Genomic DNA, 16,620 nt, shown 5'->3' on the forward strand with positions numbered 1-16,620 from the left:
TTCCTCCAATACTGATAGCAATATACATTGATAATGACCGATAGCAGCGCTATGGAAAAAGTGAAAAGTATTTCAAAGAATGTAACACAGCCAGTAGTAGGTAACAAGAATAAAAGTGCACTTGGAACAGAGTCAAATGTAAGTTAATGAATTAAATAAAATTAATATTAAATAAGATTAAGTGGGGGTTCAAATATTCTTTGAGAAAGCTTCATGGCTGCTAGGACAACTTTTAAGGAAGCGACAGAGCCTCAGTGACAAGTACAGGCCAGTATTATGCAGAAAGAAGACAAGAATACAGGCGTAGAAATTAGGAAGATACTTTTAGTCGAAGTCCCAGTATTACTACTAATTGGCTGCTCTTCTTTGGACAAGTACATGTAATACAAACTTCCTTTGCCTAAGTTAGTAGAGCAGTGATGATATGGTAATAATAACAGTCACACTTCCATCTTTGCAGAGTAATGGGGAAGTGCAAATAAGAGCATGTGGAGACATTTTAAAAGACAAGAGTGTCATCTCATGATTATAGCCTAGACAATGACTAAGACATGTATTTTGTTGGTATTACTTCTCTGTCATGCAGCTCAACCTATTTATTATGATTAACATGTGTATGTGCCCTTGTATCCAGTAATTGTAGTCTAGGAATTTAGCTCACAGATATACTTGCTCCTACAGGGAATAGCGTATGTGCAAGGTTAGTCATTGAGGCATTATGTGTACTAGCAAAGGACTGGAAACGACGCAAATGCCTAGGTACAGAGGACTAGTTAAATAAATTGTGTTAACCCATATAGGGGATACTTTGCTGGTGTAGAGAACAGAGACATTTTTATGTACTGATATTAAAAGATTTCTAGGAAACAATAAATGAAAAAGTAAAATTTTTAAATGTGTGTTTTTTCACACAAAAGGAAGGGACAAAAAGAACATATAAGTATTTTCTTACATAGATACAACAATTCTCTAGAAGGATTATAGGCATTTTTTTTTTTTAACTTACCTGGTTGTGGTAAAGACTCCATATACTACAGGATTTCTTTCATCTCTTGTGGGGAGTAAGTAAATGTCTTCTATTAATGGGAAAAAAATAATGATTCTACATTTGTATTTTTCAGTATCATGTTTGCTTTTTCTTTAATAATGAAATATTCCTGAGACTCTAAACAGTATATAAAATTAAGATAACAGTGAAAGTCATTACACTGTGACATAAGAAATTAAGGGGAAAAGACAAGTTCTCACTAGCTGTGTGACACGTAATTGAACATTCACCCTCGAAGGTATTTACAGCAATCACCTGTGAATGGGATGGTTCACTTGATAATCTCCATGATTGTTTCCAATTAGGAATATGTGATTTCATACAGAACAGAAACTAAAAACAGGTTATTTTTACCCTCCGATGTTAAAAAAGTGTTGTCCTGTAATTGTGTCAACTTGTTAGTAATTCGATTACCTATTTGGTAATAATATGAAAATAGCTAGACTAGTTCATTTCTTGTGTGGTATTGTGTAATTACTTGTGCAACACTGATACTAAAGTATATGTAAATAATATTCTTTAAGACATCATTTAAGAGGTGAGCATACTTATATACAGCATGAGAAATCATCCATGAATACTGAATATATAATTTAATACTGTAAATACAATACTGACACAAATCATTCAATGATATCATCATTTTTACACTGCATGGCAAAACCAAAAATAAAGTTCAAAAAGTAAAAGCTAATGATATTAACTTTATTTACAGCTGAAAAATTCCTTCTAGAATTAGCTTTGAGAGGAGTAAAAAGGGGAAACAAAAGAGGAGAACCTAACGCTTCTCAGAGTATACTTTTTATTAACAAGTCAAAGCGACAGAGTTCACCAGATCTCCAGGGCTCTCCAGCAGAGGGCGTCTATAGAATAAGGAACCCAAGTTCTTGCTACCTATAGCCAGTGGCTCCTTCCAAATAAAAGACCACATGAAGAATGGATGGGCTTTGTAGTCCCAGAGCTAGTATCTTTCTGTCTCTTGCTGCAGTTTTGTTTCCCTCGTAACTCTGAGGACACTCACAAAAGGGGAACTTCTTCATTACGATGAACACCCAGACCTAGAGCACTTCCAAGTTCTTTGCGTGTGGGAACTTAGTAAGCACCACTCCTGCAAGCTGTCCTGGGCTTTATAATCAGGCATTTGGGGCTAAAATAAATTAAATGCTGAATTACTTAATTAGAAAGACTTTTTTTAAGAAAAACGAAACGTGACTTACGAAGCTCATCAAAATGAGTATCTGCCCCATCACTTCCAGGAATTGAGCAAATCAGTCTGGCCTTGAGAAAAGTGGTCCATTTGTTTATCAGGCTGCGTTGTCCTCCTACATCATTCTGGGGGAAAAAAAAGAAAACAAAATAAAGATACAGATTTACCAACATGATTCTATCACCAACTCAAACTGGTGGTTATCATAGGCAGTGTCTTATTAACGTCATTGCTTTTACAAAGACAGAGACCTTGGATATTTAAGTCCATGAATTTTCGAAGGAGGGAAAAAGCAGTTTTGTCCTTCAAAATTAAATGCTTTTCTCACAGTTAAATGTGCAGTGTAAACACCATAGCCCTGCTGAATGAGCAGATGCGTGCCAGCAACAGTATATAAGGCAGGCTTGGAACCGACGCCCATTTCTGCCAAGTTTTGCTCTATGACTTACAAACGATTATTTAATTCTTCAAGTCTCTGTTTTCTCATTGACAAAATATGATTAATGCCTTGAAATATGGCTATTTTTTTGTTTGCTTGTTTTCGGTGTGTTTTTTTTGCGATACACGGGCCTCTCACTGTTGTGGCCTCTCCCGTTGCGGAGCACGGGCTCCGGACGCACAGGCTCAGCGGCCGTGGCTCACGGGCCCAGCCGCTGCGCGGCATGGGGGATCTTCCCAGGCCAGGCCACGAAGCCGCGTCCCCTGCACCGGCAGGCGGACTCTCAACCACTGCGCCACCAGGGAAGACCGAAATATGGCTATTTTGATTATTAAATGGAAAATTTCTGTCAAGTGTTTAGCAAAGGCCAGGAAACTTGTATTAAAAAAAAAATGTTACGCACTTCCCCGGTGGCACAGTGGTTGAGAGTCCACCTGCCGATGCAGGGGACACGGGTTCGTGCCCCTGTCCGGGAAGATCCCACATGCCGCGGAGCGGCTGGGCCCTTGAGCCACGGCCGCTGAGCCTGCGCGACCAGAGCCTGTGCTCCGCAACGGGAGAGGCCGCAACAGTGAGAGGCCCGCGTACCGCAAAAAAAAAAAAAAATACAAATTTCCAGTTATAAAATAAATAAGTCATGCACATGCACCCCAGTGTTCATTGCAGCACTATTTACAATAGCCAGGTCGTGGAAGCAATGTAAATGCCCATCGACAGACGAATGCATAAAGAAGATGTGGTACATATATACAATGGAATATTACTCAGCCATAAAAAGGAACGAAATTGGGTCATTTTTAGGGACGTGGATGGATCTAGAGACTGTCATACGGAGTGAAGTAAGTCAGAAAGAGAAAAACAAATATCGTATATTAACGCATATATGTAGAACCTAGAAATATGGTACAGAGGAACCAGTTTGCAGGGCAGAAATAGAGACACAGATGAAGAGAAACAAACGTATGGACACCAAGGGGGGAAAGTGGCAGGGGGTGGTGGTGGGATGAATTGGGAGATTGGGATTGACATGTATACACTGATGTGCATAAAACAGATGACTAATAAGAACCTGCTGTATAAAAAATAAATAAGGGCTTCCCTGGTAGCGCAGTGGTTGAGAGTCCGCCTGCCGATGCAGGGGACACAGGTTCGTGCCCCGGTCTGGGAAGATCCCACATGCCGCAGAGCGGCTGGGCCCGTGAGCCATGGCCGCTGAGCCTGCGCGTCTGGAGCCTGTGCTCCACAACGGGAGAGGCCACAGCAGTGAGAGGCCCGCGTACCGCAAAATAAATAAATAAATAAATAAATAAAAATTAAATTAAAAAATAAATACATAAAATAAATAAGTCATGGAGATGTAACATACAGCATGGTGACTATAGTAAATAATATTGTATTGCATATTTGAAAGTTGCTAAAAGAGTAAAAAAATAAATTTGCAGCCATGTATGGTAATGGACATTAACTAGACTTATTGTGGTGACCCTTTTGCAATATATACAAATATAAAATAATTATAATGTACACCTGTAACTCATGTTGTATGCCCATTATACCTCAATAAAAACATGAAAAAAGATATGCTTTAGACATTTAGCAAAACATAAGCATTTATACCAACTAGGTAGAATAAACAGGGTTATGCTGTTCAATAATTCACCATAAAGAGATATTTTTCTTATTTTTAATTTAATATGTCCCTGTGAACACTAAATTACTACGATTTTCTGTTTGACTCGACTAGATCTGCTATGCTTATGATAAATAAATAAGGATGTTTCATGGTATAAATACATGAAGTACTTAATTTTGACTTTCAGAAATTACTTAAGAAGCCACTATTTCCATTAATATATTTCCATTTAAATCTAAATTCTATAAAAAGTTTTGTCTTTCATGCAGTCTGTGTTCCATAAAGTTAATAAACAGTTTGCTGTCAAATTTCAGGTCTCAATATCTAGGGACTAGCTTCCCTGTGATTCTTTTACCTATGAAAATTAAAGAAAAGCATCTACATGACCACTCCAGACAGGAGAATTCAAAGTCATATAAATAGAGGCTCTTCTTGAACAAGGAAATGGGGAGGAGGAGAGAGAGAAGGAAGGGCAAGCAAGGTCATTGAGAACGGAGACCATAGCTCTCTTTATAGCCTTAACACCTCACACCAAGGGTGTACCGTGACACCCAGAGTGAATGGTGTTTAACATCCCTCTCTGCTAAACAAAAGAAGTATTTTAAGTAATAGCTCTGTATAAATGAGTAATGATTATTATTTGCTTGTGTTCTTTAGGTTTATAACAAACAATTTAAAAAGGAGAATAATTTAAATTTTTAAATACATTCAACAGTTAGCACGAACTCACATTTGCACTTAATGAACAAAATAATCACACCTCATAATTTGCACTATGTCTCAGTGTTGCAAGTTTTAAATAACTCCAAATCAATGTGAACTTACCCTTGAAACATGTGTAGCTGAGTTCATGTGTTTTGAAGACTGACTATACATATACATGTACACATAAATATACATAATAGAAACACAATGGTAACCACAGCAATTGTTTAGAACTTGGATAAACAAAAGACTTTAATGGCAGTAGTACTCTGTCACTGATACTGTTTAGAATTGCTAATACATGGTGATAATAGAAAGCAAAGTAACATCTAGTTGGTTTTCTAATAGTTTTTAATTCTTAGCAGAAAATGCATTCTCTTATTCCTTTTATGCAGAATCTACTTCAGAGATGCCACTAACATCCTGCTTGTCAGGTATTTATTAAGATCATATTTAATAATGAATAGCTAAAAATGCAAAATAAAATTGACAAAAGTCTTTAGAAAAGTATAGATAAAAGTATAGATAAATGCCCAATAAACTGAGTCTTCTCTGAAATTTCTTTGTTGGGAAAATGAGGACAGACCTACAAGGTTTAATACTGTCTAAAATTACAGGTGGATTCACACATGCAGAAATTGGTTCAGGAAACATTCTAGATGCTAGAAAGATGAGGGAAAGAACAGCTGGTGAAACAATTCAGAACATGTATGGAGAACCAGGACAAATTTGGTTTAGACTAAGACTGGGATAAATTGAAATAGAGGAAAATGTTACGAAAGTAAACTGGGGTAAGATCAAGGAAGGGTTTGATACCAGGCCAAAGTGTCTGCATGTAATTTAGTACACAAGAATTACTAAAAGATTCAGTAATTAGCAAAGAAGTGAAGAAAATGAATATATATTTTATATAATAATGCTTTAGAAACAAACATGTCTGTAACTGCTCTTAAATTTATATTTTGTATATGGTGCCTCTATTATTTACCATTGCTCAATAATAAAAATAATATTTCAGCTAGCTATTAAATGATTTCCTATGTCTGCAAATGCAAAGGCAGACTTTTCTAGACATGACTTTTTTTTTTTTTTTTTTCCGGTACGCGGGCCTCTCACTGTTGTGGCCTCTCCCGTTGCAGAGCACAGGCTCCGGACACACAGGCTCAGCGGCCATGGCTCACGGGCCCAGCTGCTCCGCGGCATGTGGGATCTTCCCAGACCGGGGCACGAACCTGCGTCCCCTGCATCGGCAAGTGGACTCTCAACCACTGCACCACCAGGGAAGCCCTAGACATGACTTTTATTTCTACTGCTAATATCCTCAGATCAGTTAATAAATATAAATCCAGATGTTAATACTGATGCTTCCTCCTAATGTAATAATGAATTCTATGTTAACGTACAGAAAGATCCCAGTGACAAAATGTGTTATCTGGCATTATTCAGAAAGAAAGAGATTTTTAAATAAATTTAAAAATAGAAGATAACTTATCTCCTCATCTTTCTCCTGACCCTTGATTTATATCTTTTTAAATTATCATAACTAGCCTCTATATGTTTTTATTTTAGCAGAGCCCTAGTTGTACTAAGCAGAACTCTAAAGTCTATTTTAAGGCATCTTCTTACATATTTATAGTATTTATAAAATTTTCATCGCTTATATTTGTATATTTTGAGTCAGTAATAAATACTACAAAATAGTGTTGATTCAATATGCATAAAGAAGTATATCAACTACCATGAATATAATACCAGGGACCATGTTTGGTTTACTGCTTTACCCCTAGCACAGAGCAGTTATTCAAATTATTTTGCTAAGTGAATAAACAGATAATATCAAATATTTGCTCCATAACATCCCTTTAACGATTGTACATATTACTACTTCATCATAAAAACGAGCAATCGGGCTTTCCTGGTGGCGCAGTGGTTGAGAGTCCGCCTGCCGATGCAGGGGACACGGGTTCGTGCCCCGGTCCGGGAAGATCCCACATGCCGCGGAGCGGCTGGACCCGTGAGCCATGGCCGCTGAGCCTGCGCGTCCGGAGCCTGTGCTCCGCAGCGGGAGAGGCCACAACAGTGAGAGGCCCGCGTACCGCAGAAAAAAAAAACAAAAAACAAAAAAAACGAGCAATCACATTCTCTTTTCAACACATTATTAGATAAAAGTGACAAGAAATGGCTCATTTTCAAACACCGTCCCTCTTTCTGTTTGCAATTATCACCATATTTAAGACAAACCGTGAAAAAACTCTATTAGCTCCAAATTTGCCAAAAAGAGGTTTATACTGTACCTGCATACTTTTTTCAACCTGACAAATGGAAATTGCAATCCTTTGAACAAAAGCATCTTTAAATGCTCTCACCTACCCATCTAGCTGCTGTGCGTGGCCTCTCAAGGAATAAAAAGATAAAAACAAGCACAAAAATCCAGGTCAAAGATGAAAGCCACCTGCTGTCAACGGGAAAACAAGTATAGTTTCTGGGATAATAGCTCTCAGGAATGGATTATAAGCATTTAATGACTGGATAGTAACTCTTACAGACATCCAGAAGCATGACCTGGGATGGCAAAGTTCAGTTCACAAGGAGTTGTATTTCTCCTGCAGGGAAGTGTCACTTGACTGACTTTGTGGACCAGCTCTCGGTCCCTGCATTTGTTTGCAAATCCACAAAATCCCCCCCTGAGAACTTTAAGCCCAGAAGAGGGCTGAAAGGGAAGTAACCACTTTTGTACTACACTCTCACCTCCTTGCTTATTTTTGTGAAATTCTAAAGAACACAACTGTCTAACACTATAGATTTATTATTGAGATGTCAAAATCAGCAGCTTTTAGTCACTGGTCACTTCTGTGTGTCTCCACTCTATTTATCACAGCTTCTTTGTGGTCAGATTGCCAAAAGCCTTGCCATCCTCTACGCAAAGATGCAGATGAAAGTAGCAAAGAAATTAAATGTAAACAAGCCCGACCACATGTGTGCAATCTGAGTGGTGAGTGCAGAGGTTGCCTGTTTCCCCATTCTTTATAGCTTTTTATATGTTTGCAATATTTCTTAATTTTTAAGTGATTAATGAAAACAGAAAATTTTTTAAATGAAAGACAAAACACAAGTTACAGTCTTTGTGCAGCTTTAAAGTATAATTAACTCTGAATCATTGGATTGGGTGATGGCTGCATATTATGAAATACTGTGATCTAATGCTGCTATCTCCTAATGGGGCGATCAGTCAGGAGGCAGGTTAATGGTGACTCCATTTTCCTTCTACTGTCATAGCAAACTCAAGTCCTTATAAATCTTACACAGACATGTAGAGTAGCTACAAGCTGTGACACGTGAACTTTTATTGAGTGTATCTTTTGACCTTCGGGTCACTATGCTGGGTTCATCTGTTAAATGTGATTTTATCTCTATATACCATACTCTCCAAGGATCTCTCAGCACTTTATAAATATTGTCATTTTCACCTTTATATTGAGAAACAGAAGCTCTTGGAAAGTGTAATAATTGACATTTAGCTCCTCTGCTCTTAAATCATGAACATTTTATAAATCAATGAAACCTCTAAGACATTTGTGAACATGGTATATTCTATTAAAATAGAGATGTGCGTTCAGAAATTTGTAGCCATATTAATTAGTTTAAGTTGAAGGACACCAGACTTTTCAAATAAATAAGTACACCTTAAGCACTTAAAAAAAGAAAAAAGGTTTGATGGTGAAGTCAGAGGTTACAAATTCTCTTTTGCTTAAAATTTAGTTACTTTGCCTAATGGAGCTCTTCTGCATCTTTGTGCAGACAAGAGAAGGGAATTCCCTGAAGCACTTCAGAAACCATAATCTTTGCAAGTTTGTGCACCCCTCTCCCACATTCTACCCATCAATAACATTTAATCTCAGAGATTTTATCTTGAACTAACACTACCCACTTTCTTGTGAAGTGTGATCCAAATACCACAATACAAAACATTTGTTTTTCCATAACTGAAGCTATCACATGAGACAAACACACAGGCTTTCTACTGATCTTTTTTTACAAATTAAAAAAAGATTAGGGCAATTAAATACTTTTCTGTCTTTGATTTAATGCCTGTTGTATTTCTATACATCATTCGTACTCTTTATCTGATTTGTTATTTAGAATAACTGCTGTACCTTGCAGGTTTTAAATAATCTTGTGTTCAGATATATCTTCAAATCACCTAAAGACCCGTTTGCACCAGGAAATTCTGAAGTAAGATCACAGCAACTGACATTTCAGAGCAATTGTTCAATGTACTTCTCTCTGGGCTGCCTCAATTTTCTCTGAGTTATTTCTAGGGACAGAATTTAGAAACTCTGTAAACTTAATACAGATGGTCTGTATGGGCTGTATAAGTCAATAATAATGATAAGGATAATCCAAATGCAGGATGGCCTATTTAGAAGTTTGAAACTATTACCATCATGTGGTAGAAACAAAAAGTCAAACCCAGAATAAGATTCCCAGGAGGCTCATTAGGAGGACATGTATATACATTAAAATAAAAGTCATATATATATATATATATATATATATATATATATATATATATATATAAAAATACACTGTTATACTGAGAGGAAGAGCTTAAGTGAGGATATTTTAATACATTAAATGAACTCATGAAAGATAGTGAAGTTAAACCCACTGAATCAAATGAGAGAACTATGTTGTACTTTCTTTTTCAGCCTATGAATCTTCTTCAGCAATACGTCCTAACAATATTTCATTTAATTCTTTCATTGAGATGCAAAAAAAGTTATGATCACTAAAAATAAAGCATAAAAGGAAAATAATAACGAGTCTTCTACTTATCTATTAGTAATCTTGAAATACCTTAGCAGTAGAAGAAACAAAACTAGGCAAACTCAAACATCTCAAAGGGGAGAAGAAAAAACAAACAAAAAAACTTGTACGGCAGGTATTGCACACAGTGGTTTTTAAGGGATAACTTCTGAATAGACTTTCAAGGCAAAAAAATTTTTTTCTTAAAAAGAACTCTAGTGTTTAGACATGACTGTTTTTGATTTGCCACTGGAGAATCGAAATGGAGAACATGTTTTTCTAACTACTTCAAAAACTTGTAAAGATTATTAGAAATGCAGGACTTGGGTAATACACTGTGCTAAAGCATTCAGTGTCTAAGATTTAACAGATTAAATTTAGGCAAATCTAGGCATATTCAGCAGTCTTTTTCAGGTAGGATCAGAGTTCATTAAATTTTTTAAAAAGTGTTAAAAGCTACGGCCAACAGTATTAATCCTTGCCTAGGAATTTCTGACAGGAAAACAGATGGAAGTGAAGCAAAAGCACATCTGTAACTTGTGGGCTCTAAATCTCTCATTTAGGTTGTAAGCAAGAAGCTGAAAGTAAGCAAAAAAACCGCACCTCGGAGGAAATCAATAAATACAGAAAGTGTCATCAGCCTAAAAACACAAATCTTCAAAGGCAGTAATTGTCCAAATAGGATCATATATCAAAATAGACAGTGCAAGTAGAATCAAAGCAAAGGGCAATTAATTAGACCCCCAGGCAAGTTCTGTGAAAGGTCCAACCAAACTGAATTCCTGGCGTGGACAAAAGGAAATACTGCAGAACAAAAAGAGAACTGGCATAACCAGCAGCTGTAATCCGGAGAGGGCCAGCATAAGTCACCTAATGGACAATGCTTCCAGAAATGAACAGAATCCCAAAATAATGCAAAACAAACTTGAGGCAGAAAGTTGCAAGCAAGCCCCACTGAAGTGACTGGTATTTATACACCTTAACTTACAGGGTGGGTTTTGAAAGGAAATACACACAGACACACACACACACGGTAATAAACATCACACAATCATAAATAATAGTATTAGAAAGGACTAACTTGCAAAATAAATAGACACAAATCTTTTCAGAGGGTTTATTTCATGCTGTTTCACCTACCCTTTCAGACAGCATTTATTACCTCTCCACGAAGACCTGTGTAATTTACCATCTATGAGAGCAGTCCAGGGTGTAAGGTGCACCATTCAGTGCTTGAAAATATTGACTGTTCAAATCAAAGAATTATAGAGCCTGGCAAAGACTTTAGACAGCATTCTAGGCTAAGCACCTTATTTTAAAAATGAGAAAACTGAAGAAGTTGTTTGACGGGAAAGTAGTGACACTACTGAAAAATAATTCATTAGTAAATGTGTTCTCCCATTTGTAATGATAAACACACTGAGTTTGAAAGAGATTCTTTGGATGAAGGTACTTATTATCCTGAGGCTGTCAATTATCTTCTAGGTCAGTTTCTTTACTATTTAGTGAATCTCTCTGTTCCCATCTCTTGTCCAAAATTTGCACTGTTCAAATTGTTCACATAATTTTCACCAGAGATGTCTCCAAATTCTTCTGACTCTATCCAAAAATAAGTTCTATCCTCAAAGTACAAATATTGCTAAAAATGAGAGCAAAGTAATAACAATAATTTTAACCTTTAAAACTGATGAAATACCATCTCTTCTCAGTAAACTTTGGTAACTAACCTGCCTCTCACCACCCCCCAGCTCCCAAAATATACACATACTACCACTCTTTCACTCCTAAGCAGTTAATTGAGCTGACTCCAAAAGTGTGTACGTATGACGTGTGTATGTGTGTACATGATTTTTGACATGTAACTTAGGGTGGTATGATCATGTACTCACATTATTCACATGTCGATCTCTTAGATGGTTAACTGCTTGAAAACAGAAATCTAAGTAGCCCTTGTTTTCCAGTACTTTCCTCTGTATCTGTCAAGATCCAAATTCATATGATCTCATTTAAGCCTTTCATTTGCCTGGTAAAATAGTCATAGAAGAGATGGGTGTCCTCATTTTCTAGGTTAAGAAAGTGAGCTAGAAAAAAGTAAAGCAGATACATGTCTCTTTTTGAATTATGGTTTTCTCAGGGTATATGCCCAGTAGTGGGATTCCTGGGTCGTATGGTAGTTGTATTTTTAGTTTTTTAAGGAACCTCCATACTATTCTCCATAGTGGCTGTATCAATTTACATTCCCACCAGCAGTGCAAGAGGGTTCCCTTTTCTCCACACCCTCTCCAGCATTTATTGTTTCTAGATTTTTTGATGATGGCCATTCTGACTGGTGTGAGATGATACCTCATTGTAGTTTTGATTTGCATTTCACTAATGATTAGTGATGTTGAGCATTCTTTCATGTGTTTGTTGGCAGTCTGTATATCTTCTTTGGAGAAATGTCTGTTTAGGACTTCTCCCCATTTTTGGATTGGGTTGTTTGTTTTTTTGATATTGAGCTGCATGAGCTGCTTGTAGATTTTGGAGATTAATCCTAGTCATGTACCACAATGTTCATTGTAGCTCTATTTACAATAGGCAGGACATGGAAGCAACCTAAGTGTCCACTGACAGATGAATGAATAATGAAGATGTGGCACATATATACAATGGAATATTACTCAGCCATAAAAAGAAACAAAATTGAGTTATTTGTAGTGAGGTGGATGGACCTAGAGTCTGTCATACAGAATGAAGTAAGTCAGAAAGAGGAAAACAAATACTGTATGCTAGCACATATATACGGAATCTAAAAAAAAAAAAAAATGGTTATGAAGAGCCTAGGGGCAAGACGGGAATAAAGACGCAGACCTACTAGAGAATGGACTTGAGGATATGGGGAGGGGAAAGGTAAGCTGGGACAAAGTGAGAGAGTGGCATGGACATATATACACTACCAAATGTAAAATAGATAGCTAGGGGGAAGCAGCCGCATAGCACAGGGAGATCAGCTCGGTATCTGTGACCACCTAGAGGGGTGGGATAGGGAAGGTGGGAGGGAGGGAGACGCAAGAGGGAGGAGATATGGGGATATATGTATATGTATAGCTGATTCACTTTGTTATAAAGCAGAAACTAACACACCATTGTAAAGCAATTATACTCCAATAAAGATGCTAAAAAAAAAAAGTAAAGCAGAGATGTAAGTCTAGATTTGACTTCAAGTTAACATTCGTATCATTTGGGCAAAAGTTATTGATTATATCCTTACTGCCAAAACTAATATGTGACTGTCAGTCATAATCTTACCTGACTTCCTTTTGGTGTGTGACATTACTGATAACTGCCTTCTTCTTGAAACCGTTTTTATCCCTGACTTGTGACAGTACTCTCGTCCAGTTCTCTACCTGCTATCAAACTATTTCTTCTCAATTGCCTTTGTGGACATTTTCCTCTGCTTTTTCTTAAACATCATTGTCCCTCAGGATCCTGTCCTTGCTGTTTGATCTTGGTACTACAAATCTCCCTGGGCAATTTCGGACATTTCCATGACTTTAAGAACTACCAATACACTGGTTATTTCTACATTCCTGAGTCTAGACCCTATTGAGTCTCAGGTTTATATTTTTAACTGGTTATTATGACAGCATAACCCAGAACTACATCAAGTTCAATATGTTCAAATATAAAATCTATGCCCAGAAACTTTTTCTGGTGTTTCTTAAATATCAGAATGTATCTCTTTGTGCATTTTCCTAATTTCTGCCATATCTTCTGGAAAGCACAGTTACTAACAGTATAGGAGTCTTTTGTCTACAGGGATAGTATCAAGGTCTTTGGAATAGGAGTGAGGGAGAATTAAAATGCATGGAGGATCTAATAGGACAGGAAGTTGTTGCAGCCTTTTATGTACATCGTGGAATCAATACCTGCAGTTATTAATCAGTCCTAATTATGAACAGGAGAGATAAGACTTCTGAAGACTTCTGTTGAACTTTCGTGCATGTTTTAAAAGGAAACAGTCACCATCCTGCTAGTTTTCCATTCGTTTGTTTTGCTCCAGTCACAGTAAACCTCTTTTTATTCCTTAAGTGCTTTTTCCCACCTCTGAGATTTCACATGTGCTTTTCCTTCTGCCTGGAATATTCTTCCCCATCCCTGTCACCTTTGCCCTGCAATTTCCTCATCATTTTTATCATCTGATTCAAAAGTCACTTTCTCAGAGAGACCTTCCATATACAATCTAAAGCCCACCTATTCTTCCTAATTGACCCTGTGATTTTTCCATTATAGCAGTTATCACACCTTCCACTTGTATGTTAATCTGTGTGCTTTCTTGTTTAATGCATGTATAATGCACTAGGTTGCAAACTCAGTAAGGACAAGTGTGATGTCTTTTTTTTTTTTTTTTTGCGGTACGCGGGCCTCTCACTGTTGCGGAGCACAGGCTCCGGACGCGCAGGCTCAGCCGCTCCGCGGCATGTGGGATCCTCCCAGACCGGGGCACGAACCCGTGTCCCCTGCATCGGCAGGCGGACTCTCAACCACTGTGCCACCAGGGAAGCCCATGATGTCTTTTTTTAAAAAAAATTCTATAAGACTACTGCTTAGCAATGCCATGTACAGGGTTAGTTACCAATAGATGTGTTAAGTAAATGAATGTTTTGAGAGTCTATATTTATAATGTAGCCACTAGCCACACGAGGCTATTTAAATTACAATTAATTAAAGTTAAATAACATCAAAAATTCAGTTCCTTAGTCATACTAGTCAACACTAACATGTCAACATGGCTACTATGCTGTAGAGAACAGATACAGAACATTCCCATCATTGCAGAAAATTCTATATTAGACAGCACTTGTCTACACCGGGCAATTAATAAAAGAGTGGTAATAAATTAAGGACCTTTGAGAAATTGACACATACATTCTATCTTAGAAATATCTCTTGAACTTATATGTATCTCTTCATTCCTACTTTCTTTAGGGAACTACCTAAAAGGTCTCCCAGTCACGCATATTTCTCAGACCAGATATATTCTTGAAATAATTGCTAAACACCTATCAAGTCACTTCTCTTCCTAAAAACATTTATAACTTCTCATTGTCTACACAACAGAGCTGAAACTCCTTACCATGAAAATAATACTGCTTATCTTCCAATTTACCAGAATTTATGGAATAACATTGCTCCCCACTACCCCTCGAGTTCCACTGACAACAAGATTTCACTGTCCTTTAAACAAAATATACTCTGTCACAATGCTGCCTGAAATGCCTATCCTCCTTTCCTGTCCTTGGTGTAGTCCCCCTACCCCTGCAGGACTCAATTTTTGAGCTTCACTGAATGCACAGAGTTCTCAGTCTGACCTCGATCACGTTATATTGTGATTATCTGTTTATGTCTCTATTACCCTCACTGCACTCTAGGGTTTTAAAGAAAAGGGACAGTGGTTTACTTACCTCCCAGTGTCTAGTCTTACTGCACTTTGCACAGAACTTATATTTACTTGTTGAAATAATGAAATGATAAAATAATGAAGGAATGGGTTACAAAATTGAAGAGATTCACCCTTATCCTGTAAACAATTCTTTGTTCATTTTGTGTAATTTTTGCTTATTTCCAAAAGCTCCTCCCCACCAATCACTATATATTACTGACTAACAGTAATGTCTTTGACAGGTCAATAAAACAACTTTTACTTCAGTTTAGTAGCTGAAGACATAGGGAGCTCTTAAACTGTCAACAGTTTTTCATTGGCTATCAGGTTATCAGGTAAAAATGAAAACAAACAATAATAACAAGAACAACAAAACCTTAATATTTCCAAATAAATAGGTACTGTGGAAATATCCTGGTGGGACAAATAGTATAAAGGACTCTTATGTTACTGACAAGCTCTGTAAATTCAGAACAGTGTACACAGTTACTCTTAACTCTCTCTAGCATGCTCTCTTCCTTCTTAGCTTTGTTTATATCTGTTGAACTTAATTTTGTTTCACAGCATAGACGTACATTACATTACTACCTGTTGAAAACAGAAGAACAATATTATAATAACCTCATGGGATAAAAAAAAAATGAAACAGAGAGGAATAAATATGTTCCCCCAAATGTCACAAGAACATTTTTTATGTGAAAATAATGTATAACAGCAACAATGATGCTGAAAAGCTATTTTTTAATTTAAGCTTGTTATTGTTTTGCAGGACATTCTTTTTTAAAAGACTTCAAGTCATTTTTAATCTCGACAGTGAAATCTCCACTTATGAGTGCTCACTTTTTACCGCACTTTAATCCTAAATTAATAAATAAAGTTAGTAACTTGGGCAGGGTGGGAGGCAATTAAGAAATTACAAAGATGCATTTAGAACCAAATATTGTAAACATTGACCAGTGGATCATATTGTAGTGGGAAATGCTGAAGAGGGTGTTAATTGAAGACAGGGATTGAGTAAAGAGATATAGATCAATTTAAGAAGAACCTCTATTATCTCTCTCTTTTTTTTTTAAGGAAATTCATCCATCACAAGTCCTTATTTGATATCACAATTTGTTAGCTTTTTATCCAAACACAATAGCATGACAAAATCTTGCTGGGTGGCCTCAGAGTTTTTTTGTGGTGGGAAGACTTATGTACTACAATTCTCTCTGTCTTTTCAGTTCTATAGGAGTTTGTTCATAAATAAAATATCCCATGGCTGATACTTAAAGTCTAGATTATATTTTTATGATACAAATTTATAAATGGGGCAGCTAAATTTTTCTTTAATATGTTTCTCCACCTCTAAAAGTAACTT

General features: G+C 36.8%; 1 protein-coding gene across 1 annotated transcript in view; it reads right to left on the minus strand.

Moving 5' to 3' along the window:
- Nucleotides 1-16,620, minus strand: part of SEMA3D (semaphorin 3D) — a 132,917-nt gene that overhangs the window by 38,717 nt on the left and 77,580 nt on the right. Inside the window, exons 8-9 of the mRNA XM_065883698.1 lie at nucleotides 2,266-2,380; nucleotides 1,007-1,076 (exon numbers count right to left, since the gene is read on the minus strand). Coding sequence (XP_065739770.1) covers nucleotides 1,007-1,076; nucleotides 2,266-2,380 — 185 coding nt within the window. The remainder of the gene's footprint in view (nucleotides 1-1,006; nucleotides 1,077-2,265; nucleotides 2,381-16,620) is intronic.

Source organism: Phocoena phocoena, chromosome 9 (genome assembly GCF_963924675.1).
Source record: "Phocoena phocoena chromosome 9, mPhoPho1.1, whole genome shotgun sequence".
Taxonomy (NCBI): domain Eukaryota; kingdom Metazoa; phylum Chordata; class Mammalia; order Artiodactyla; family Phocoenidae; genus Phocoena; species Phocoena phocoena.